This window comes from Ictidomys tridecemlineatus, chromosome 7, assembly GCF_052094955.1.
Source record: "Ictidomys tridecemlineatus isolate mIctTri1 chromosome 7, mIctTri1.hap1, whole genome shotgun sequence".
In the NCBI taxonomy this organism is placed as follows: Eukaryota; Metazoa; Chordata; class Mammalia; order Rodentia; family Sciuridae; genus Ictidomys; species Ictidomys tridecemlineatus.
In genome coordinates this window covers 141,004,010-141,028,038 of record NC_135483.1, presented here as the reverse complement: position 1 = coordinate 141,028,038, position 24,029 = coordinate 141,004,010, and the positions used below count along the sequence as shown (strand labels likewise).

Here is a 24,029-nt window from a genome sequence, read left to right as displayed (position 1 = left end):
GTGGCGCGCCTCCTTCCCACGCCCTTTCGTAACAACTTTCACCTTCCGGCTTCCTCTTCCAGTTCTATGTCAAAAGGCTCTAGGCTCTGCAGGGTGGGGCTGGGAGCCCCTTCCACAAATACTCCTCTACAAAGTCCCACATTTACCATTTTATTTATCTGTTTATTTATTTTTGTAGTGCCTGGAATTGAACTCAGCCTCTCTCATGTTAGGCATGCACTTTACTACCACCGAGCTACATCCCAACCAAGCCCCACATTTTACAAGTGACAGGGGGAAGCACCCTTGCCAGACAGTGGTACCTAAATACGATGAACACTTTCGCGCGCAAGTGTGCGCGCGCGCGCGCGCGTGTGTGTGTGTGTGTGTGTGTGTGTGTGTGTGTGTGTGTGTGTGTGTGTGTGTAAGGGGGTGTCCCTAAATAACATTACAGCAACTGACGTCCCAGGAAAAAAGTACTGGCAGCCCGACTAGAAGCGTAAAGCTCTCTGCACGCGTTTTCTGCACGGTCAGCAGTGTATTTAAAGCGTCCTCTTGACTATCTTTTTAGTGTCAAAGCATGGCTGCTCCACCCTTTCCAGGTTTCTAAATAGTAAACGTCGGACTAAACAATTTATAATATTAGTTTATAGAGCTGCAAAGGATGCAATTACAAGTAAGAAGCACTTCTGTCCTCTCTCCACTGCTGCTGCACCCTATGACCACCCCAGCTAGGTATGTCTCAGGTGCAGCAAAATGACTTTACCATTGGCATGAAGTTTATCAATTAAATAGAATTTATATGTCTATCCCCAGCAGTTACTAGTACAGAATAACATTTCATTTCTCCATAGTGGTCAGATCTTGGACTGTGTAAAAATAGGAGAAATGAGATGAGAGATTATGTTCAGCACAAAGGGGAACATTGACTACCTGGAAACAAATGTAGTGATTAGGCTTATAGTGGAGTAAATATAAGTTTTTCTTCAAGCATCATGAGTCCTTAGAATGGATGCCTGAAACAAAAGACAGATGAATAAGAGAAAGACAGTTGTTTATTAACATGTATATTTCATGTATACATGGGAGATATCCAGAGAAAAATTCTCCAAAAGTGACCTTGAATTCCAGCTTATAGAGCCTCTCCAACAAAGAAGAGTAAATTTTTAGAGAGTGTCAAGATGTAGGAAGAGGACTTTAAGTCTCCTTTATAAATGGAAATTTCCTTTACTGAAGAACAACTTGTGCCCTGTTTTTATAGCTTTCCCTGTGTCTGCTGGCTTTTCAGTGGCCTTTACTCAAAATAATGCATATGCCAAAAGAGGCATATTTGAGGGTAGTATATTCTGGCACCCTTCAACACCATATCTTCAAATGTCAAAGATCCTGCTCCATGAAAAAGGATTAGGTTAGGTTTGTTCTGGGTGGGCCAGACAGCAGATGGAAGACCAGTGGGTGGATACTGTAGAGAGACAGATCTGACTCAACATGGAAAAACTGGCAATGGTCGCAGCTATTTGACAGTGAAATGGGCAGTCTTAAGAGAAAGAAAGTGACCTTGTCAATGCCCGTTAGCCAAGAGTCTGGACAAGAGCTTTATAAGATGATACAGGGAGGATTATGGGGAAGCAGGGTGATGTAATTGTTAGGTAGGAATTCAGGGTCACCAAGATGATGGAGGCAGGGTATAAGAAAAAGGCCGCTAGAGGACAAGACAGGGAGATGAGTCATCATGTCCCTGTTTATAGTGTCCCATTACCATGACAATTTTCGCCACTGGGGACTCATCACCCATGATAACTCCTACTATAGGTGTGATATTCTAAAATAACCAGTGGGAGCAAGTGGGATAAGTTCTTCAATCAGAGCCACATAGGGAAGAGAATGCCTCACAGCTCAGCATATAAAACATGAATTTCCAGATATGAGGCCCTTGAGCCTCTCTCTATCTCTTGCTTGGCCCACTCCACTCTACCTTAGGAAATGCTACTTTCACCTTCACTATCAATAAATCTGTACCTTACCTGCTACTTCTAGGTATCTTGATCAATTCTTAGTTCAGGACATTGGACCCCAGCTGGATATCCAATAATAATATAATGAAAAGAGCCTGGGGTTCTGGTTTTAAATTTTGACTATGGCTTATGCTGGCTAGGTGCCCTTGTATGAGTTTCTTACCCCTCGACCTCAGTCTATTTACCTAAAAAATAAAATAAATAAATAAGTATATCTATCTTACTGGGTCACTGTGATATCTTATAACAATGTTAGCACAAATATTTAACAAATGGCATCTATTTTTATCATTATTACTATTTTTGATTATTGCCTTATTAGGATTTTACAAGAACCACTCATATACATGTTTTGCTTAAAGCATACTTTACCAAAGCTCTGGGAGAAAACAATTTAAAGTTGAATATTAGACATCCTTAAAATAGCCCTTCAACCATTTCCATTACTTCAACCTCTCACATTGCCTTCTTCTTTCTTTTTTCTTTCCTTCTAGATCACTCCCAGAGCTCTGGATTCTTTTTACTCTCCCAGGTACAGTATTATCCAGTTCTTCTCAACCCCTATCTGCTTTCCACTTGAGCATTCAAGGTACCCAGCTGAATATTAACCTGCATGGAAGCACCAAGGCCCAGCAGAAGCCATAAAAGTTATTTTACTAAGGTTCTTCCAGAATATAATCACCTGTTTTATAGTATTTTTTCTTTCCTCCACAGTTGTATTCTCTGAGCTTCCACCAGATAGAGAATGATTATATAAGAGCACAAATAAGTGGTATGTCAAATCCTCCCCGCCCCCCACCCATGGGCAACCACCATTGACTTTTTGCTTCTTTAGGGAAAAGTTTAAGGTCCAGAAGCTGGAGAGAGACTTAAGGGACTAAGAGGCTATATATTACTTACCTATGTAGATATAAATTTACAACTGTAACAGTGATCCACTTTATGCTTTGAATGTAACCCTTGCTGCTCTGCCACTGCAATTTATTTTTTTAATTATTTTTTAAATAATAACATTATTGTATATTTTAGATATTTATTTCATTTATTTATATTTTTTTATGTGGTGCTGAGGATGAACCCAGTGCCTCACAATGCTAGGCAATAGCTCTACCACTGACCTACAACCACAGCCCCTGCAATTTATTTTTAAAGTGGAAATGTTTCTTTCTCTTCCTCTCTCCCTGCTCCTCCCTAATCTCTCCCTCTCCCTAATCTCAAGGGAAACAGGATTACCTTTCTTCCCCATCCTAGGCAGAGTTATCTGTCTCTGAGTACACACTCACCACAGGAATCAAGTAATCCAGACTTTGGGGATGTACAGAAGAACTCAGAAATAACTATCTTCAAAATCAACAAGTGAATTATAACTCCAACAAAGAACATGTGGAATGTAGCCTTTGAATCACCTCTTTAAAAGCCCCCTGTTCCTGCTGATGGGCAGAATCACAGTCTTTGGGGCAGGAGTCCCTGTGTTTCTCTTTTGCTAGCAAAGCAATAAATTTTTTTCCTTTTTCTCAAAACAGTGTCCTTGTAATTGGATTGGCATTGGGAACAAGGACCAAGATTTCAGCAATATAACCATACTCTCAGACTTCTTAAGATTTTTTTTTTTTTTTTTTTTTAGCTAGCCAGACTGTCTAAATTCACTGAGAATTTGTGATCCATATTGGGCCGATTTGACTCAGAAGAGGCGGGGTGGGCGTGGGAATGGAAACAAGTTAGGTTGTATTGCTCTGTCTTTATTACATGCTGGCTTTGTGGGGTTCAGAGAACAAAAGGAGAGAAGAGTCATATTTATTTCCTGGTCTCTTCCTGCTAGGCCATGGTTTGTGATCCTCTGTGTGGCTCCAGTTCCCTCCCCATGCCCAATGAGCATGTGGTAGAAGTTTTCCTCTATTGCTAACGGGGTGCTTCACCAGTCCTGGCTGCTTAACTCAACCTACATCCCTATAAATAGTTCTTTCATCAAACACTCTTCAGTTTCCCTTTTGAGTGTGCTAATATTTCCTGCCTCAGACTTCTGTTTGATACACTAGAAAGATAATTTTCAAAACAAAGGTAAAATCAAGTCTCATGCAGCTATAAAATGAACACCTGCCAAAATTTTTATTTAACACATTAATTTAATGAGAGAACCAGAAAAAAGAAAAAAAGGTACAATCAGTTCAAAGGAGAAGTCAAACAATAGCAATACAGAAAGGAATTTGCAAAGGCTACAAAACTGACTTTTCCCTAGGGAATCAAGGAGGGTGGTCGCTCTTTCTGGCAGATTTATTTGCATTGTTATCAGTTATCTCCAATTTACATAGTTATAAAACTGGAATAGTTATAAACCCTGGAAAGTTTTGCTTTAAGCAATGTTTAGCATTCCACCAAAGGACAGTTTATTCCTATATACATTTGACTGCTTTCTTGAAGGGGTACAGTCATTCAAGTCATTACCAGTGCCCATGATGTGGAGGCTATCTATTCACCAGGATTTGTTTTAGGGGAAACACAGGTTTTATTTGGAATAAGTACTTTGATATGCTGCTGGAGTGGAAGGAGCAATCCCAGAGGAAGGCTCACAAAGAGCTCTGCAGGAAGCCAGAGGAGGAATTCACTTTGCAGAGCAAAGGGGAGGGAGAGGGGGCAGATTGCTAAGGCTGGTTCAAGCAGTGAGCACTATTTGTAACACCCACATTCAGTGGTTTACTAAAAAAAATGTAAAATCTTGTGGAGACTGAATCCCTTGTGCCTTTGTGCAAATTGGAGGAAAAAAGCAGACTTTATTTTTTTTTTCCAGGAAAATTGGAGCCAATTGGGACAGCATTTGTACCTAAGGCGTATAAGTGGGGGTGAGATGGGGAGTATGAAGTAGTAAAGCCCTAAGAATTTTTAGACACAAACAAGTAGATCTCTGGACTTAGACAAATGGGAATTGGTAATGTTAAAAGATAAAACTCAGGTCTGGGGACATACCTCAGTGGTAAAGCACTTGTGCAAAGCTCTGGGTTTAAACTCCAGTAAAAAAACACACACACACACACACACACAAAACAAAAAAAACTAAGACACATTAAAAACTTAAAGATCTTGAACAGACAGAAGCAATTCATGCTTTGGGCAACTCTGGTCTGCTCGGGGTTCCTGGTTCCAATGAAGGGGCATGAAGGGAAGGCAAGAAGATGACGCTGGATCAACAGGCTTATCTGGATCATTCCAGTGGAAGGATCTCAGTTGAGGTTATTTTGCATTCTGCTTGGTTTATACTGGGTTGGGTTTTAGTTTGCTTATGTAGGAACACAAAGCCTTGGGGCCCCTTACATATAATGACCTCCAATTAATTATTTTAATAGTGATTTGAACTTAAGCCTGAGGGTTAAGAAATCTTCTGGCAAGGTCTGAATTATATATGTGTGCAAGACCAGAATGCACTTCCCCCAAAAGTATAGATTTGTTGAACTGAAGACCAAATGAAAGATCCAAGAGAGCTCTCCACCCTCCCTATATTGATCTAAAAACAGGGCATGGATTTCGAAAGACAAGGTTTCCTACTCTTTCCCAGGAAGAACAAAGGTTAACCATTAAAGCCAACTTTAGATACTTAACAGCCTGGAGATGGTTCCAGAGGAATTTATATCTACAAGTTTCATTAGCCTTTATCTGCCATTCATTTGCTGTCCTACAAGTTGCTGTCTCTAGACTCAAAGTGCTTTTCCTCTGTCACTACAATTCACTGTTCTTTGTTGAAGATGCTGTATAAACTGTAGTTCAAAGTTACCTCTAAAGAACTATTCATTTTCCCAGGGTTTCTCATGTACATGAATTATACATATTAATAAAACATGTTTTTCTTTTATTAATCTGTTCTTTTAACAGGTATCTATCTTAACTAATATTATTTTTTCCCTGCATATGAATTGGGTAGTCCAATGTCTAGTTTCAGCACAGATTTTCCTTTATTTCTTCCATTTCATGTCTTAAGTTCTTAGTTATTTTTCTGGGGTTCATTTGTTCAATAATTTTCTTAGGCCATGCTATGCGCTGGGCAGACACCATGTTAGGCACTTGGGAATCCAGGTCCCTATTCTCACAAGACTTCTAAGGGGAAAGAGACAAATAATAAATACAGTTATTATCTCAGAAAGTGCTCAACATTACAAAGAGAAGGATACAAAGACATTGAGTTATTTATTGTGGAAAACTACAAGTTGCCCCTTGGGAAAGGAAATATCAAATTACAAAAGCTCACCTCTTTGAGCCAGCCAGAGCTTTACTTCAGTCTTATTGCTGATTTAGAGGAGTCACTGTAACTAGATCAACAGAACACTGTTTCTGTGGGTCAGCTACCAGGACTGGCACATGGTTCCCTGTGCAGCTGTAATGGCACTCTGCCTCTCATGGGGTATCTTGATGGCATGGCCCACAAGGGTAGCTTAAGACAAATGTCACCTATCTTGTCAAACTCAGACACGACAAAGATTACAGTGTGCCTCCCAATGTTCTTTATCCACACATTGGAGGAGTTAGGAGTTAGGAAATTGCACAGAGGTAGGTAGGATAATATACATTCCCCGGTGGCCCAAGTTATATCCTATTGATTTCACATAGCATTTTACACATGAGGATATTAAGGCATCATCTATTTAAACTTGCCTGGGACATACAAGTAGAAAGTGGCACCGAGGGACTTGAATGAAGACCTGGCTGCAGAGATCCTTGATGACTGAAATGTGATCCATGGGCCAGCAGCAACCCAGGCCCTGGCACCTGTTAAAATAGGAGGCTCTGAGCCCCATCCCAGATTGCCTAAAAACCAAACTTGCACCTGAACAAGATCCTCAGCTCATTCTTAGCATGTTAAAATCTTAAGGACTGTTCTTTAAATGTATTTTTTAGTCGTAGTTGCACACAATACCTTTATTTTATTCATTTTTATGTGGTGCTGAGGATTGAACCCAGGGCTTTGCATGTGCTAGGTGAGTATTCTATGGCTGAGCCACAACCACAACCCCTAAGGACCATTTTTAACCACTCTGTTGAGACTTCCCAACTACCCTTAGTTTCCTCAGGTAAGAATCCTGAACTTCAGTTCCACCAGCAATTTGGTGACACCTTGGAATCAAACATTCCCCAAGTCTTCCTGGAGGGGGAAAAATTGCATTATATTGCAGTTAACAGGTCTTTGAATCAATGCATTTTGGGATGTGGGAGCTAGACATGCAATTTTTCTATCTGGTCTAACATATATGATGTAACTTAAGTGTGAGATGGGTACTGTGAACATTTCATCTTCTGCCCAGCAAAGGAAATTGCAGCCTGCCTTCCCACTAGAGGAAATCAAGGAACTGAAATTTTTATGAAAATAACTCCAAGAAAATATCCAAAAGAAATATCTGCTGTTTTAGATTTTTCCATTTCAGGAGGGGGAAAAATTAAGAAGAATCAGTACATAGCAATGTCTAGATACCTACTTGATGATTGTAACACTATGAGTTACCTGATCCCAATCCACCTGATCATAATCCATATTATGGTCATGGTCTTAAGGGGTGTGTGTCTAACAAAGAAATAATAAGGTCAATCTTGTTCAAACTGACCCATGTTGTTGAGTACCTTAAATATAAAAGTTGGGTCACACTGTGTTGCCTAGGTTGGTTATGAACTTCTGGGCTCGAGATGCTCCTGCCTCAGCCTCCTAAGTGACTAGGACTACAGGCACATGTCACCTTGTGCACCATGGCACCTGTGTTATGGTGTATATTTTTAGCTAGCAGGAAGGCATTTGGGCTTGCAGATTGTAATTTTAACTCCTAGTACTAAATCATGGGTTGACATATTGACGAATGAGGAGATAAAGTTCCAATGACAACAAAAATTAACTATCTGTGAGAGGAGGAAATAGATCTAGAATTCCATGCTCCCTAATATTTTATGATTCTACATCAATATGTAAAAGTAGGTAACATTTAATGAGCACTTCCAAATTGTCTCATTTACTACCTACAAGAACCTATGAAAGAGATTATCAACCATATTTTACAGATGAAGAGAACGGGACCAAAGATTTGAATGACTTCCCCCAGCTTATATCCTAAGAGGTGAAGCTAACATTTTTCCAACACGCTTCATGCTCTTCTGTGTTGTCAATCATGTCTGGACAGCAAAAGCACCTCTAGCTACTTAGCTCCTATTACTGATACGGTGGGAGAACCACAGAGATGAGGCATGGTGGGCAGAGCCCTTTTAATACACAGGCCATCCAATGATCTAAAGCAGGTCTCATGACTGCACTTTGTGTCATCTGGGAGCTTCAAGCAGTACTAAAATCTAGGACTTACCCTCCAAGATTCTGATATGGTCAGTGTAGACAGAATTCTGGGCATCAAGACTAGGGGGGGTAAAAAAATGTTCCTTAGGTGATTCAAATGTGTAGCCCAGGTTGAGAAGGTCTACTTCAAATGTTATGTAAAAAGGAATTTTCTAGGGTCAAGTTTCACTTCAAAAGTGTCAGATTGTCTTATATATAACCATTAATATCTAGATTCAAGGTATTTAATTCTGCAATCTATAAAGTGAAGTCACTTATGCTTGTCAATACAATCTGTTATTTTAGATTATAAGCTTCCTATAAATTGTCAGAGGTAGTGTCTTATTAGTATACATAGCCCCAGAGCTTAATTTAATAGCCCTACGGTTTTTTTTTTTTAACTCCCAATTAGAAAATGATCAAACCACATCTCACAATGACAGACCATCTACTTAAATCCACTGGTTATTTGCAAGTTGAATTCTTAGCTAATAGGCTTTAAGATAATTCAAGCACCACACTCTAACCCTATAGTTTTGAGATCTGGGGGAGATGGTCCAGGTTGAACAGTGAGAAATTACCTGATCTCTCCTAACATGGGTCTGTTTCCATGTCCTGGAACAAGCAGCATAACTGAGATGGTCCTGGGCAAGGGCAAAAGATTGAGGCACTTAAGCTTGGCTGACAGCTACAAAAATTGCACTTGACTCCCTCACTCCAGTGTAATCATCAACCATTATCTGGTTAGATTTGCGCTCTATGGTGCCTGGCCCTCCCTTGCACTGGGCTGGACCAATTTTCTTGCTCTAGTTTTTTTAGTTTATTCTTTGAGGATTTGACCATGCGTGCCTTTATGACTTTCCGACTAAATAAGGTCTTCTGGTTATACTCTGCAGACACGGATTCAACTCCTAATAAAGAGCAGTCCCTAGTTCTAACAGCTAGATGAAATGCCTTTCTCAGACTGGCAAAATCTGAATTTTAAGGTATAAGAGAAAATGCATACTTGACAGCGACCTTGACCTATAAGAACAGGTGTCCCACTAGCTTTGCAATAGCCACTCTTTTGAGGTCATTCTGAAGTTCATTTTCTTCACTTCTTTGAACCTCCCCTTTTCTTCAATAAAAGTGGTCAGCCCCATCCTTTGATCTTGAGGAACTGCCTTTAGTCATTCATTTTATGCTATGCAAGCTGACAAAATTCTTCTGCATGTTTTCTCAGCCCTGAAGATGTACACATGCAGAATCCAACCACCTTCAGCATTGTACTTTTCCCTTCTTTAAAACTAAACTCTCATTCCAACTTGGTCCTCCACAGCATCCTTTCATAGGTTAGTGTCTCATTAAGATGTTTTCATTTAAGTAAAAGGCTTGGTCCTATCCCTAAAAATTGTAAGCCATTTTATGGAAGTCCTCTAAATGAAAGGCTCGGGCAAAGAACATATTTTCTGACTATTTTGCCAAACCAGTTCTGGTGACTAATGTAATGACATGCCACATCCCACATGCATTCTAGAAAGCAAGTGACTCAAGCCATAAGAACTTTTATTTTTTATGCCATGGTTTCATTACTGAGTAATACCTTATCTTTCACAGCCATAGCCTTTGAAGCAGATCAATCAATGCAAACTTGCCATTTATAGGTATCTTGAACAAACCACTATAAGGCCATTTTCTGTAACTTATATAAAAAAAGGAAATTTAAAACATCAAAAACAGTAGTTTCAAGAGGATTTAAAAAAAAACAAACAACCCTCAATCAAATTTACATTGCACTCCTTTGGGTACTAGTATCTTTGGCTGATCTGGGATTATATGGGCTCTTAAGAATAAATATCAAAAACTTTAGTTTGGCTTGATGAAATAAGAAAGGGAATTCAAATTGTCATTTATAAAGTTGTTTCACAATATAATGTTGTGTCACTAAGGAATGAACATTTTCATAAAAAATTTATTTCACACTTTTATACAAATATCCACAGGTATTTTCTAATCATGAAATAATTTTACAATGATAGTTAGTACAAAAACGTATCAAATGCAAACAGACCAGTGACTTGACTTGAGATGACATTTTTAACAACTATAAATTTAAACACCACAAACATTCTTGTTTTGTTTTTGAACTACCCTGCCACCCTTCTTTTTAGGACATTCATTTTCATAACAATGTTTAAAAACACCGACGAAATATTGGATTAATATCCTATAAAGCCAATGTGTCTTTTAGGCTCCATGTTATCCAGATAAGAAACTGAGACTTAAAACACTGTTATGATCTGTTTTAGAGAAATTTTTGTAAATAAAACATCATTTATAAAATTTTTATGAATGAAAATTCCAAGTACAACCAGAATAAAGTTCTTAGTATCTTCAGGGTACAATATTTATGAAAAAAAATTAAAACTCCAAAGCAACAATGGCATATATAGATGTATTTTGTTCTCTTAAAAGACTGGAACACTGCTTATGCTATCGTCAAATGAATTAGCACCTGTTTGCTCTTGCTCCCCATATAACTTTAACATTTTAAAGCAGAGAATTTTGTTTTAAATTCCACTTTCATATATATTCAATCTCTATTGAATGTCTAGAGTCATAGCTGTCTTTCCTTCCCACCCCAGCCAGCTTTTACAATTAAAAAACAATTTGAAGATCTTGTTAAAATAGTTGCAAAGTCATCTTGGAAATTTAGATAGGGAAGGACACGAAATATAGAACACCGACTCACTAATTAAATGGTTCCAATAACATTTAAAAAGCTTAGAGCCATGATGTTCCATCTGACTGGGTCACCATTTGGGTAGCAGATACTCATTCAGTAGTCTTACACTGGATCGGTCTGGATCCACCATAGGCACTCACCGATTAGTTCAAGTCCTGAATATACAGTATTTGCAGCAGTGAGTAAACAAGCCCTAGAGTTCAATGAACAAACTCATTTTCTCCACAAAGTTCCTGAAAGTTATAGCACTAAATTCAGAAATATCACACAGGGCTCTAAACTAAAAATAATAATAATATCAGATGTCAGGTAAGAATTAAACATCTTTGTTACAAACATCTTGATTGTTTTTTCTTAAACTTTTTGTGTTGGGGAGGGAGAAGCTGTTATGAAGGAGATGTCATATTTACAGATAAGTTATTAAAACAACTCTCTGGTATATTTTATAAAGGATTGTTTTCTTTTTGCAAGAAATAACTTGGGTCAATCAATGATCTCCCATGTTCCAATTCCGATTGTTTAAATCAACCTGAAGGATCTTTGGCCTGTTAGTCAATAACAAAATGGTTTAAAAAAGAAAATAAATATCACATACAAACAAGTATCACTAGCATTCAAGTCTGTTGCACCTGTGTGTTTTAGTGAAAAGGGAGAAGGGAACCTGTGTGCACTTGGTGTGAGCAAGGAGTCACATCGAGGGAATGGACAGAGAGAGTAGGATGGCAACATCACCTTCTATTGCACATTTAACTTTAGACAGCACTTGAAACTGAGACACAGCTGCCTTGATGGCAGAATCTTGTGCTGCAGGACACTTAACTTGCAGGTTCTCTGATCCTACAGGAAGGATGCTCACAGCAGCAGGCTAGGACGGCCATTCTGTTAGCGCAGGTGAATGTGGGTGCTACCAGGAGGATGTTGCCCGAGTGCACCTGGGCAGGCTGGTCCCCAGAGCGTGTGGGTCAGTCACACCAAAAACAAAGGCAACCCAGAAAGTTAAATTAAGGCAGTTAAAGAAAGATCCATTCCAACAGTCTTAAATTTGGCCGTGCAAAACAGAAGCCTCAGGCTGTGTAACAATATCCACAGTGAAAACTGTAGGTTCGTACTGTATGTAGTCAGTCTGAAATTAATCCTCAGGTACTGAACAGGCTCTTAAATCCATTTGTATTTGAGTTGGAAAAAAAAAAAAACCCAAAAAACAAATAAACCAAAAAGCATTTTGGGTACTGTGAAGCTTTTCTGGTCCCCTAGGAGTAACTTTCATTTTCATTCCACTTTGTGACCCACTGTTTTTTTTCAAGGTTATCATTGTATTTTTCATCTTTGATCTCTCGCTCTTCTTTACGGATCCTTACAGCATGGTATCGGGGAACGCTATCATCGTACCTAGAGCGCTTAAAGAATCCACACTGGAGAAGGGGGAGAGAAAAACAGACACAAATTAATTAGTCTCAAAAAAACCAACTACATCAAATTGGAATAGCCTAAGCTTTCTGTTCATCTGTATCTACCTTTGGATTAAGGGGAAAAAAGACACTATCTTCTTTCAAGAAAGCACTGGTAGGTTGAAAAGAAATAATAGCCAGTGGAAATAAGAGAACAGCCCTAAAACTCAAAGAAAAGTCCATTTTTTATCTGGTCTTTTCATTGTACAACAATGTAGGTTTTTTTTCCTTTCCTCCATACTGGGAATTGAACCCAAGGGTGCTTTACCCCTGAGCTATATCCCCAGCCTTTAAAAAAATTTTTTTTGAGATAGTGTATCGTTAAATTGCCCAGACAGGCCTTGAACTTTCGATCCTCCTGCCTCAGCCTCCTGAGTTGCTAGGATTAGAGGTGTGTGCCAGTGCACCCAGCTGTAAGTTATCTTTTGACTAACAATTTAAGAGTTTGTGAAAGCGTGCTTCTATTAAAAAAAATCATAATATTTGTAAAATATCAAGATTTCAGATTACTAAATGACTTGAAAAACAATTTTTTAGAATGATTTTTAATAGACATAAAACAAAAATTATTTCATGCCCTTCTCCCACTAGTTAGATGGAAATCAGGTCACAAATACTTGACAAATTTGAAAATATTGTGTTCCAATGGGTCAATTTAAGAGTCTTTTCCTGTCCACTGAGGCTTCAGTACACATCACATTTCTCATTAGCTAGGAGGAATTTTATATCACCTGGATTTGCTGTTGTTTCCAATTAAGATGTTACCACAGTAAATCATGAAGTAATAGTGTCCCGCAATAAAATCAATCGTGTACCACACAGGACTTAAGAAAAGTAATGGAGTTTGAATTTTGGAGCATTCCCTAATTTTTCTTCTTCTTTTGCAAAAAAAATAGCATCTACATTCAAATTGGTAATGAACAGATATTTTATTCACTTTAAAAAATTCATTCTGACCCAAAGTATGTGGAGAATATACCTGAGTATTTTTTAATCAGATTGAATTTTTAATGCATAAAAATGTTGGGATTTTTTTTGAAGGTATGTTTTCAAGTTAAAAATGCAGCTTAGAAGGATGAAGAAGATAACTTAGGATGGTTGATTAATGTGTTTATTACATGATGGCAACAGGAATAGAACATTTATGTTGAAGAATGTTATGTTATAAAAATATCAGGGCAAGACAAAATCATATGCCTATGAACCATGAGGTTTAATTCTAGTCATTTCTACATGGACTTGTTTAGTATTTTGTGCAAAAAAAAGTCAGTGTATTTATCACAAAATGAAACTGTTGCCTGTTCCATTTTTAAAAAGTAAATTAAGGATAAAATGTAAAGTCAAAAGAGCAATGCTAGGAATTCATTGTGACAGTGCCACATGAAGGAATTATAGGAATCATTCTTTCTTTTTGTGTCCATAGAAATGGAAAAAGGAATCACCCACAATTCCTCCTTCCATTCCTCCTTCAAACCAGAGAAGCAAAACATGAATTAAAATTAACTGAGACTCAAGGCGGAATAAAATCTCTATAAGCATGAAACATGGTCAAACTCCATTACAACATATTGAAATAAAAACTACCCACAACTTTTTTGTACTGAAATTTTATATATAGAAAGTTACTTTGGCAGATGACTATTTTCTGAAGTTGATCATAAAGCCCATAAGGCTGACAGTCGCTCTTTGTTGTAATGGTCTTTGGCCTGAAGGAGATATGCAGGGAAAGGAAGTTGCATGCTTAGGTAGCATAAAATGATTTCCAAGCAACCATAAAAAGCATTCCAAGCCTGCCCCATCATTTCATAGCAAGGAGAACAAAAAGAGGAAACCTCTTTGTCAAGAGAAACACAAAGTTTCCAACATGCAACAGGTTAATTAGGCAGTCAACACAAGCTTATATCCCTGGGAAATTCCAAAATGAACAAGAAATCAGAGATTTCTTATGCACCTTTGAAATTCCGAGTGGGATGCTACACACTGGATTAACAGCACGGGGCAAACTGGGCTACTATGGAGGTCTAAAACCTCCTTTTATGTGTGCAAAGGTTGCGATTTTCTTCATTGCTGTGGGTGATGTTTAACAAGAACACAAAATAACTCACCTGCAAAAAAAGTTTCTTTGTGTATTGAAACAAACAAATAAAAAACAAACCTGTGTATTTTCAAGTGACATAAATAAAATAAATCCAAGCAAGGCAAGCCAGTGTGGACATTTGGAAACATCTGTTAATGGAACACACATAGCAAGCTGTTGCTCTTAAAGTTAGCCACCACAACCATAAGCAGGTCCCACAGCTAGCAATTAAAAAACATTGATCAATTACCAATTACAGAAGTAGATCAATACTATGCATCAGAAGTAAGCCTCTCTTTATCAGATGGCTGAGCATGGATCTCAGCCTTGTGATATGTGGCATCATAATGATCTTTCTTATTTCTCTTGAAGAAACCACACTATAAGGAAGCAAGGTATTTAGTCAATTTTACAGCTTTGTGGATAAGAGAAGAGCTAAACAAAAGAACATCTCAGATTTTAACCTACTTTCTATTTATGGCCCCTTGCCAGAGACCTGGTCAACCAGAAGTGAGCTGCCACTGCATATATTATTCTGGGACAGTGTTCAACACATGCTATTATTGAGGGTCTCTGGTCAAATGGTTACATGGAGATGCTAATCCACTAATTTTTTTTTTTTATTGTAGACAAAATCCTAAGGACAAAAATCATTCTAAAAAGGAAAAATCTATGCATGTTTGATTGTAGTTTTGGCTGATTTTTTCTCACAGAATAGAATCCAAAAGGGCAAAAGAGTGATTTTACAGTCTATTGAGACAAAGGTTAGAAACTAAATTCCCTCAGTAAAACTCAGCACAAATCCAAATAAAATATAGACATACTGTACTTTTCTGCCTTTTGCAGTACATTTTACGGAACAAATTCCATTTACTTAAGACCTTTGGATCTGTGGGGTGAATCGCAATACAAATTCGAATACTCTGTCATGAAAGCATGATTGCTATCATTTTCCCAAATTCTGAACCACCACATAACCCTTAAATGGTAGGAATCTGTGTTCCTCAGGTTAGGACACTCTAAATAAGTATAAAAGTATAATTCCACTTTCTACCATAATTTCCTTCATTCAAGAATGGAGAACTTTTTTCTGTTTATTTTTATCTAGTTCATAAGGTCATAGAACTGCTCTTTGGAATAAACTTGGCTGAACAAATCTTTCCTGGAAAATTCTGCCAACTAGTGAAAGTAAAAATCTAGATCCATTTTGTATGACATGACAGCAACTAACTACATGTGACTATTCAAATTTAAGTTTAACATTCAGTAATTCTGTCACAATAGCCATATTACAAGTGCTCAATGGCCACATGTGACTCTTGTCTACCATACTGGACAGTGTCATTCCAGAACATTTCTATTACTAAAGAAAGAGGTGTTGGGCACTGTTGAACTAGAATACTTGAGATTTATCTATGACATCCAATGCAATAGACAGTGAACACACCTAGCCAACTTTCAATAAGTACTAGTAGATAACGAGTAGGAAGAATGAATCAGGATCCAAGAGTCCTGGGTCCTGCCTCCAACATATCAACATATTTTTTGGCGGGGGTGGGGGGGGGAGAGAGGGTATTTGGGGATTGGATTGAATCCAGGGACACTTTACCACTTAGCTACTTCCCCAGTGCTTTTTATTTTTATTTAAATTTTAGACAGTGTCTCATTAAGTTTCTGAGGCTGGCCTTAAACTTGTGATCCTCCTACTGTGGCCTTCTGAGTCTCTGGGATTACAGGTATATGCCACCACAGCCAGCAGCAACATTCTTAATATCTCTGATCTAAAAAATGAAAGTGAATGGATCAGCTGAAGACTTTTATATTCTAGCAAAATCCTATGCAAAGCAGATAAAAGTAGAACTTCTCTGTTTAAAGTAGAGGTCTCCATCTGCTTAGTTTAGTTGTACCACCCATGCAGAGGTACAAAACTCAAATTGAAAGACCACTGAACCAGAATCTTTTTTGGGCCATAATATTCTATGGGTTTAAAAATAAATAATTTAGTTTCAGAAAGAATATAAAGTAATAAGAATTACTTTCATGTGGGGATTAGAGAAATTATCTGATAGAGTCCCCTTGAGGGTCTGGATACTTCAGAGCTTAAAACAAAAAAACAAACAAAAAAACCCCAATGAAATCACCAAGTCCAATCTGCTTACTAAACAGCTGAGGCAAATCAGAGGCCCAGAGAGGTGAAATTATTTGCCCAGGATTAAAATCACAGAGCATGGTCTCTTAACCCTCAACCCACTGCTTTGTCTCAGTGAGGATTAGAGACTGCCAATAAGATCTGCTCTGAAGATTGTCCTTGTGACCTCTTCAAAAAAAACATAAGCCCACACCAAACCCAAAATTTAGTTTCTGAGATAATAATAATTGTCATGGCAACTCCTACATGGGCTGGCTGTGCTTGCTAGAGAAACATACTGCCCGAGGTATAAACATCAGGGATAAAACTAGCTAAAGCCCCATCCATAGGAGTCTTGGTATGAACTGATAAGTGGCATCAATCACATGTTTAGAGACCTTAGAAAATTATCTTAGGCTGAACCAGGAAGTTACTTGGAAGAATAAAGCAAAAGAGAGATGCCTGACATTTGAAAGTAAACAAATCCTTGAAGCCTTGTCCATTTATATTTTGGAGTCAAGGAAAGGAAAAGGAACCCTTTGATTCTAGAAGGTGATTAGTTCAGCCAAAACTCTCCAGAGCAGATGTGTTTAGGAGTCCAGAATATGGGGCATTTTAGAAATGCACTATGCTGCATACATAATGCCACTGTAATAAAAATATTAATATTCTGCAGTAAAAGTGATGAATAAAGGACAAAGACTATACATGGCTTTTCTTCATATCATGTCAGGTTTTCTGGTAAATCAATCCTTAAAAACCTTTTCTGGAATCACAGATAAGGTACTAGAGACCTTTGATAGTCACTGGGAATAATATAAAATCTATAGGTTGGTTTGTATCCAACTCATATGCCCTTTTCATGATATAGATTGTTTATTGGTGGGGAGAAAGAGGGACAATATCATATGTATCGTATATCATATAGTCAAGAGACCAAATTCTAATGGGCATCACATTGAGCCCAGACCTTGCCTATGTTTGACGTAGGCTATGATGACCCCTTTGAGATGGTGCTATTCATTCATTTCATGTTTTATTTTATTAGCTACACATGACATTACAATGCATTCATTTCATGTTTTCTATTTGTACTCTAGCTGCAAATGTAACCAACGCCAATGGATGCCTTGAATTCTTTTTTTTAAATAAAAGTTGAAACTAGCTGAAATACAAAATTAGATTAATCTCATATCCAATAATTTATCTTAGATCCAGACTTTGATTTTATGTAAAGAAAATGCTAAAGTAGTAAAATTTAAATTTGTTATTTGCCAAATATGCTAAATTATATGCATGAGACAGCAAAATGTATTATTTGAGAATCTTCTTGTGTGCTAGTCATTGTAAAATCCTCTCAAATTTACTATATGTTGGAAAAATTTCATCATAAAAGGTTGGAAAAAAAGGAAGCAATGAAAGAGAAAAATAAGCCATACTCTGATATTAATTCACCCTTTTTAAAATGTGAAATAGTTTGTATCATGAAACTCAAATGCTAGATATGACTTACCTTCCATAGTAAAAACACTAATAGAGCAAGCATCAAAATCCCAGCAAGAATAGCCACAAGAATGATCCACCAAGGTACTCCAGAGTACTGAGCTGCAGTTTTTGAGGGAAACACAGTCACACGAACCTACAGCGTATAAAAGAAAGCAAACTGCTGTAAACTGGGGTGTGGGTTAATGCCAGGGGTCTACAGTTCTACTTCTGATTCTGAACATATTTTGAACAACAGTCTATGGACAGATAAGTTGACTTTCTGGTGAAGATCTTTTTTCTTAATGTAGTGGAATCACAGTGCTCCAAGAGATATTCCCTGAAGATCTTTTAACCGGGGACTGGAAAAGGCTGGCCTATGCTCTAACAAAGTAGTTATTTCTTTGCCAACTTATCTTTTTAAAAAAGTGGGTTTTTTTAAACAAAGGTAGAGAAACTAAAATGAATCATCATGTATTCATTGCCCTGTTTTAACAATTATCAATAAACAGCCAATCTTCTTTCAACTATATAACCTAGTATCTTTTTTTTTTTTTTTTTGGTCTGGCTAGGTACAGAACCTTCCATTTGCTAGGCAAGTACTCTGACAACTGAGCTACATCTCCAGATCGTAACTTGGTACCCTTTTGAGAAAGATCACATTTTTTTTTTTCAAAGTACCCAAGACTGAACCCTGGGATGCTTAACCCCTGAGCCACATTCCCAGCCCTTTTAAGAATCTTTTATTTTGAAACCTCGATAAATTGCTGAGGTTGGCTTTAAATTGTCTTGGCCTCCCAAGTCCCTTGAACTACAGGTGAGCAGGTTCACACTTTCTTTTAGTTACCTTTTGGCAAGGAAAATAAAAGGGCCAGTTTTCACACAATTAACATACAAGCCTCAGATTCTAAAGATATAAAATACAAATAGAGATGGAACTGCATGAATAAAAGATAGCATTTTATCTTTTTCCTATGATATTGAAATGAAAGGCCTTATAAACAATACAATTTCCTGAAATGGCTACAAAACTGTGTGAACAAGCTAAGACCCTGGATTCATTCTGAAGCAGTTTAAACTCAACTTTTTTTTTTTTTCTTTTTCGTTTTTTGGTAGTACTGTGGATTGAACCCAGGGGAGCTCTACCACTGAGCTACATCTTCAGACCTTTTTATATTTTATTTTGAGACAGGGTCTCAATAAGTTGCTGAGGCTGGTCTTGCATTTACAATCCTCCTGCCTTAGTTTACGGAGGGCTGCATCACCATACCTGGCTTAATCTCCCAACATTTGAGAGTTGGCAAACACTTATAAAAATAAACATAGTGTTTATCCAGAAACCTAAAGAGTTGTTTTTGGCAATTTTGCAACCACTCAGATGCGCTCATTCACATTTGTCCACTCTGTCTAAAGGAAGTCCAGTAGAATCCAAACCAATTTTTGTGATGCCAAGCACGAATTTTCAAAGCCTAGAAAAGACTGTGATTGCTACAATGATTAGAGAGCTGCTGGCTTAAAAGTTTCCAAACTAAGAGACTATAAAGCAAAGGGTAAACAAAACTCCAGGGAGTACTTAACTTGAAAGACACAGGCTTCAACCCTGAATACTGCTTGAACGTCTAATTATGTCTACACTGGGCTACAATATTTCTATAGTGTACTATAACTCATTTTTTAAAACCTCTTCATTAAAGGACTTCTTTTCTCACTTCCACTAGAAAACAGTTCATCAACCTCATGTGACTTACAGAAAATAAGTAAAAAAGTAGAACTGCTTTTAAGTACTTAATAAACAGGAGGTTACATCTAGAGTTTGCAGTCAACAGTCTACAATAGGCATAACACATTCACAAGCTGCCATTTTTCCTGGTGTGCTCTGAATGAATTTTCCCCCAAGCTTCCAGATCCAAGGTCACATCATGGCTCTTATGTCCCCTCCCCTCATCTCATAGGTGTCCGGCTTTAAGCCCAAACAACCCTTTTTTGAGATTGTTGGGTCCAGGTCAGGGCCATCAATAGAGGGAAGAAAGAAGAAATGGGGATACTTACTTTTACTTATCATATTTTCCATTATATTTGGCAGCCAGGAAACTTTGATATTCTCTACCTGCTTCCTTAGGAATAAAGTGGAAATACACACACCCTTAACAAACAATCCCTCCTTTCTTAGCCTGCTTCAATAATTCACTCCTGGTTTAATCACCCAGATCATGAAATCCTTGACTCTGTATCTTATTCAATTTTGCTTCTAGGATGCAGCACAGAGAAGGCACATGTGTCCTTAACAGGTACTTATCTACATGGACTTAATTTAGTATACGCTGGTAAGACATACTGGTAAGGCTGTAAGCCGACTACAACAAAACGATGACTTCCACCAGCCTAGGCTGGACCTCATTTAACCTCGCTCCCTAAGTACCTAGCCCAGGGAAGATAGAGTGTGTCCTTGGGGCAAGATGATCACTGGATAGTCTCATTTATAAGAATAAATTCTAATAAATCTGAAGTGGAGAGTGGGGACGGGTCTGTGGCAAGGGCATCAACCCATGATAATTACATCATAGTGCCTTTAAAACATCCCAGGATGGGAGAAACCATGTCCATCAATGGCTGCTGTCCAATAGCGTTCAACAAGGTAATTTTTGGTTTTGTAGCCTGGGCCGAGATCCAGCAGTATCACTAAGCCCAGGTCTAGCCATTATTCAAACCAGAACTGGGAGACTTTAAATATTATACAAACAAAACAAAACATTTCTCTAGGTATCAAAGAGTGAAGATTCAAGTCAGGACCTGGGCTAGCTACACATTTAAAGGACAGATGTGATTTGGAACAGGGAGGTGAGAGGCCCAGTATTGTTTGTTTACTTTGTCAACTGAAGGGATTTTTTTGGCATGATAGTCACTCCAGCTGGGAATGGGAAGATGTGGGGAGCTGGCTGCAGGAGCAAGTTAAGGGGAAACCAACTATGGGCTATGATCCTCAGCTCTGAGAAATTTTGTTTTGTCACTGTAACTGTTACTAATGAACAAGGATAGCTTAAGGCAAGTAGAAGTTACTGTAGAGTGTAATGTCTCCAAAAACAACTTCTCCTTCGGTACCATTAAAATGTATGCATTTTCACTAGGGTGACCTACACATGTGAACCTTTTCCATAAGGGGAAAGAGCTCAAGCCCTATTGATACTTTACATTCCACATTAGTGAGCAGTGCAAAGACTACACTAGCTTGCCAACTGCCAAAATACTTTTGCTTAATTACTCTATAATGTAATGCTCTCAATTCTTATTGAACATCAGAACAAGAAATCACCTGGTGAAGGGATTTTCATATCTTTTATAAGGCTCTCTATTAAAGATACTATCCACTCTTAGTGAATGTTCCTCATATAAGAACCCATCTTATAAAAGGTATATCTCAGGGCTGAGATTGTGGTTCAGTGGTAGAGTACTTGCCTAGCATGTGTGAGTCACTGGGTTTGATCCTCAACACCACATAAAATAAATAAATAAAATAAAGGTATTGTGTCTATCTACTAAAAAAAATATATGTATGTGAATATATATATTTATATATAAAAGATATATATCTCAAGGTCTTCTCTAAACTTAAAAGCAAAAAAGGAAATCTCATTCTCATGAAGAATGAAGTACTTATTATTTATTATTATTAGGTATCAAGGATTGAACCCAGGTGCACTTAACCACTGACCCACATCCCTAGCCCTTTTTTATATTTTATTTAGAGACGGATCTTGCTAAGTTGCTTAGCTCCTTGATAAGTTGCTGAGGCTGGCTTTGAACTTGGCCTTCTGAGCCACCAGGATTATAGGTGTGCACCACCACGCCTGGCTGGGGGTACTTACTTTTACTTATAATATTTTCTATTATATTTGGCAGCCAGGAAGCTCTGATACTCTCTACCTACCTCCTTAGGAATGAAGTGGAAGGAAATACACACACCCTTAACAAACAATCTCTCCTTCTTTGGCCTGCTTCAACAATTTTCTCCTGGTTCGATCATCCGGATCATGAAATCCTTGACTCTGTATCTTATTCAAGTTTGCTTCTAGCATGCAGCACAGAAAAGGCACGTGTGTCCTTAACAGGTGCTTAACTGCATGGACTTAATTTAGTTGTTAATATGGAACCATCTTATCTAGTTCAACTGTGTGATTTTAGCTCTGATTCTGTTATGACAGTACTAATATAAAAATAAAAATGTTTTATTGAAACATCTTGGGTAATAAAGAAAAGGCTTTTTCTTATTACTTTTTAAAATAGCATTAGAATAAAAGCAGTGAGAAATTGTTTTGATGTTAATGTCAAAAAGAAGACCAAATATACCACCTTTTATGCTTATCTCCAAAGAAAATAATCTTCAGACTGGAAAGGAGAGATGATACCAAGATGAAGATGAAACTGCATCCCATAATAAGTAAGGGAATAAAGAAGGAAGTACAGTCTGACACTTGAATTAAGCTCAAATCTTCAGGCCCCAAAACTGCACCTTAAAATACTAAAGAAAAGTATAGGCATGATATCTGAGCTATTGTATCTCAGAAATCACAGAAAATAGGGGAGATATAAGAAGACTAGAGATGAGAAAAATGTCTCAATTTTCAAAAGAAATAGGCTTTAGATAAAAGAGACTAGTAATCCATTTACAAATCTACCAATTATTCAACAAAGTAGTATCACGCCAAAACTCCACTTCCCATTGGAGTCTTCCAAGTCCCAAGAACAAAATTCCCAAGGTAGTCTCCTCCTCACTCATGACTCACCATCCAGACTGTACACCAGGTCCCCAATTCCATCACCTTGAAGACTCTTGAGACCTGAGACCTGGTCTCCACTCTATTTGCTGGTCATGTGACCTCAGAGGAGGAACAACTTTCCTTCAATTGTTTCTTTTCTGAATTTGAGATTTGAGGGCTTAATAGTGACCAAGTGTTACAGAATCCAAGGACAGGAGCCCTGAAACCATTATGAGTTTAATCCAGAACTCTTAAGTTACATCCTCTGAGTCTGCAACCTTGTTGTAAAATGAGCACAATGTCTACCTTGGTATTCTTCTGAAGTCTAAACAAATAAAGTTATCTGGTACGTTATGGACATTTTATTAATGTCAGTCTCTTCCATCTTAAAGTCTTTACCTTTTTCCAGTTTATTAAAACTGGAAGAGTTATTAAACTCTTGTGATTCTTGGAGTTGCTGATTTAGAGTTGCAGGACACTAACAGTTGCCCTTGTTCAAAGATGCAGATGAAAAATTCTCAGGGGGAGTGTGGCTTATCTGAAAAGTCCTTTAAGATGCCTTATTGATGACAAGATGCCAAAAGGTAGACTGGAGCAACTTGCAGAAATAACTGAAACCTAGGGTAACCATACGTCCTGGTGCACCTGTATCAGCCCTGGTTTATACCACTTGTTCCAGTGTCCTGCCCAGTTTAGCATTTTTCCAATATAAATGCATTCTGGTTTGGATGATAAATTATTAGGATATCCACTATATCTCAGAAGCCAGAATGATCACTAAATCACTAGGGAGACTCACTAAATTTCAGCTAGCTAAATAACCAAAGCCAGAGCATTTCCATAAGCAAATCTGCAGACAAATGCAACAGTGGCAATTCATAATCTTCCATTATTGGGGAGTCTTTTGCAAAGCATTCCCATTCACGATTCCCACCCTGGCATGCAGTCATTTATCTGGAGTCCTTATGGATTCTGGACCCTCAACAAGGAGGCCCCCTCACTAGTGGTTCACCACAGAGTTCTGTTCCTTGCCCTGTTCAGTATTTTTATTAATTGCCTGAATGAAGACATAGCAGGCATGTTGCTCTTTTGTTTGTTTTTAAAAATTTTTAGTTGTCAATGACCTTTA

The 24,029-nt window shown here is 37.9% G+C and overlaps 1 protein-coding gene across 3 annotated transcripts in view; it reads right to left on the bottom strand.

Moving 5' to 3' along the window:
* Positions 1-9,814: 9,814 nt before the first annotated feature.
* The window catches only part of Itga6 (integrin subunit alpha 6), a 79,098-nt gene continuing 64,883 nt past the window's right edge, over positions 9,815-24,029 (bottom strand). For 2 of the 3 annotated variants that reach the window (XM_005324598.5, XM_078017598.1), the window contains exons 24-25: positions 18,178-18,303; positions 9,815-12,423 (exon numbers count right to left, since the gene is read on the bottom strand). In XM_005324598.5, coding sequence (XP_005324655.2) covers positions 12,262-12,423; positions 18,178-18,303 — 288 coding nt within the window. In that variant the 3' untranslated portion in view covers positions 9,815-12,261. Of the gene's footprint in view, positions 12,424-14,786; positions 14,917-18,177; positions 18,304-24,029 lie in introns of all 3 variants that reach the window. The other variant, XM_005324599.4, reaches the window with a different exon arrangement.